Raw genomic sequence first — 1,170 nt, 5'->3', positions numbered from 1 at the left:
CTTTTGTTTTGTCAGAAAATGTAGGATTCAGACTTTTGTTTTGTCAGAAAATGTAGGATTCAGCTTTTTGTTTTGTCAGAAAATGGAGGCAGCGTACTATGACAACATCATGGAGCAGCAGCGTCTAGAGCCAGAGTTCTTCAGGGTGGGCTTCTACGGACGCAAGTTCCCCTTCTTCCTACGAGTGAGTCAATCCATACTCCCAAATCACACCCTATTCCCTTTATAGTGCACTACTTATTTAGGCCACATCCCAAATTACTCCCTATTCCCTATGTTGTGCACTACTTCTGTTCTGGCCAGAGTAAGTCAATCCTACTGCATAGGTAAGATCCCAAATGAAACTCTATACCCTACCCTAGATAGTGCACTATTTCTGCCCAGAACCACATAAGGAATAGAGTGTAAATTGAGATACAATCAATGTCCTTATAATTTGCCACTGAATGAGATAAGTAATATTATGTTCTTTATTGAGACTCATATTGTATAGAGTGAATATTATTCTGTTCAGAATATTCTAGTTGTTACTCATCCCAGGATGTGTCCCCTAACAGAACAAAGAGTTTGTCTGCCGTGGTCATGACTACGAACGTTTAGAAGCCTTCCAGCAAAGGATGCTGGGAGAATTCCCACAAGCCATTGCCATGCAACACCCCAACCAACCAGACGAGGCCATTTTACAGTGTGACGCCCAGTGTATCCTTCTACAATGAAGTTGGAAACCGGAGCTTTAGTATGTGTGTGTGTGTGTGTGTGTGTGTGTGTGTGTGTGTGTGTGTGTGTGTGTGAATGTGTGTGTGTGTGTGTGTGTGCGTGTGTGTGCTTTTGTATGTGCATAATGTGTATGTGATCGTGTCCCTATGCCTTCCCCAAAAAACCTGCCTTACACCCGAACCGTGTTCCTTGACACGCCACCCCTCAGACCTCCAGATCTACGCAGTTTCAGCGGTACCGGAGAACGTCAACGTTCTCCAGATGGACCGGGTTCCAGACCGCATCAAGAGCTTCTACCGAGTCAACAACGTGCGCCGCTTTCGCTACGACCGGCCCTTTCACAAAGGATCAAAAGACAGAGAGAACGAGTTCAAGAGCTTGTGGATCGAGAGGACTACGCTGATCCTCACACATCCTCTTCCTGGCATCTCCCGCTGGTTTGAGGTGGAGAAG

General features: G+C 45.7%; 1 protein-coding gene across 1 annotated transcript; it reads left to right on the top strand.

Moving 5' to 3' along the window:
- Positions 1–82: 82 nt before the first annotated feature.
- LOC112080308 (dedicator of cytokinesis protein 3-like) lies at positions 83–1,161 on the top strand (the record flags this gene model as incomplete). The annotated part of the gene is made up of 3 exons (XM_024146039.1): positions 83–184; positions 558–699; positions 926–1,161. Coding segments are annotated over exons 1-3 (480 nt in total), but the record flags the coding sequence as incomplete, so codon positions are not given.
- Between the last annotated feature and the right edge of the window lie 9 nt (positions 1,162–1,170).

The sequence above is a fragment of the Salvelinus sp. IW2-2015 genome, unplaced genomic scaffold (genome assembly GCF_002910315.2).
Source record: "Salvelinus sp. IW2-2015 unplaced genomic scaffold, ASM291031v2 Un_scaffold15302, whole genome shotgun sequence".
Classification (NCBI taxonomy): Eukaryota; Metazoa; Chordata; class Actinopteri; order Salmoniformes; family Salmonidae; genus Salvelinus; species Salvelinus sp. IW2-2015.
This window is presented reverse-complemented; position numbering and strand designations above follow the sequence as displayed.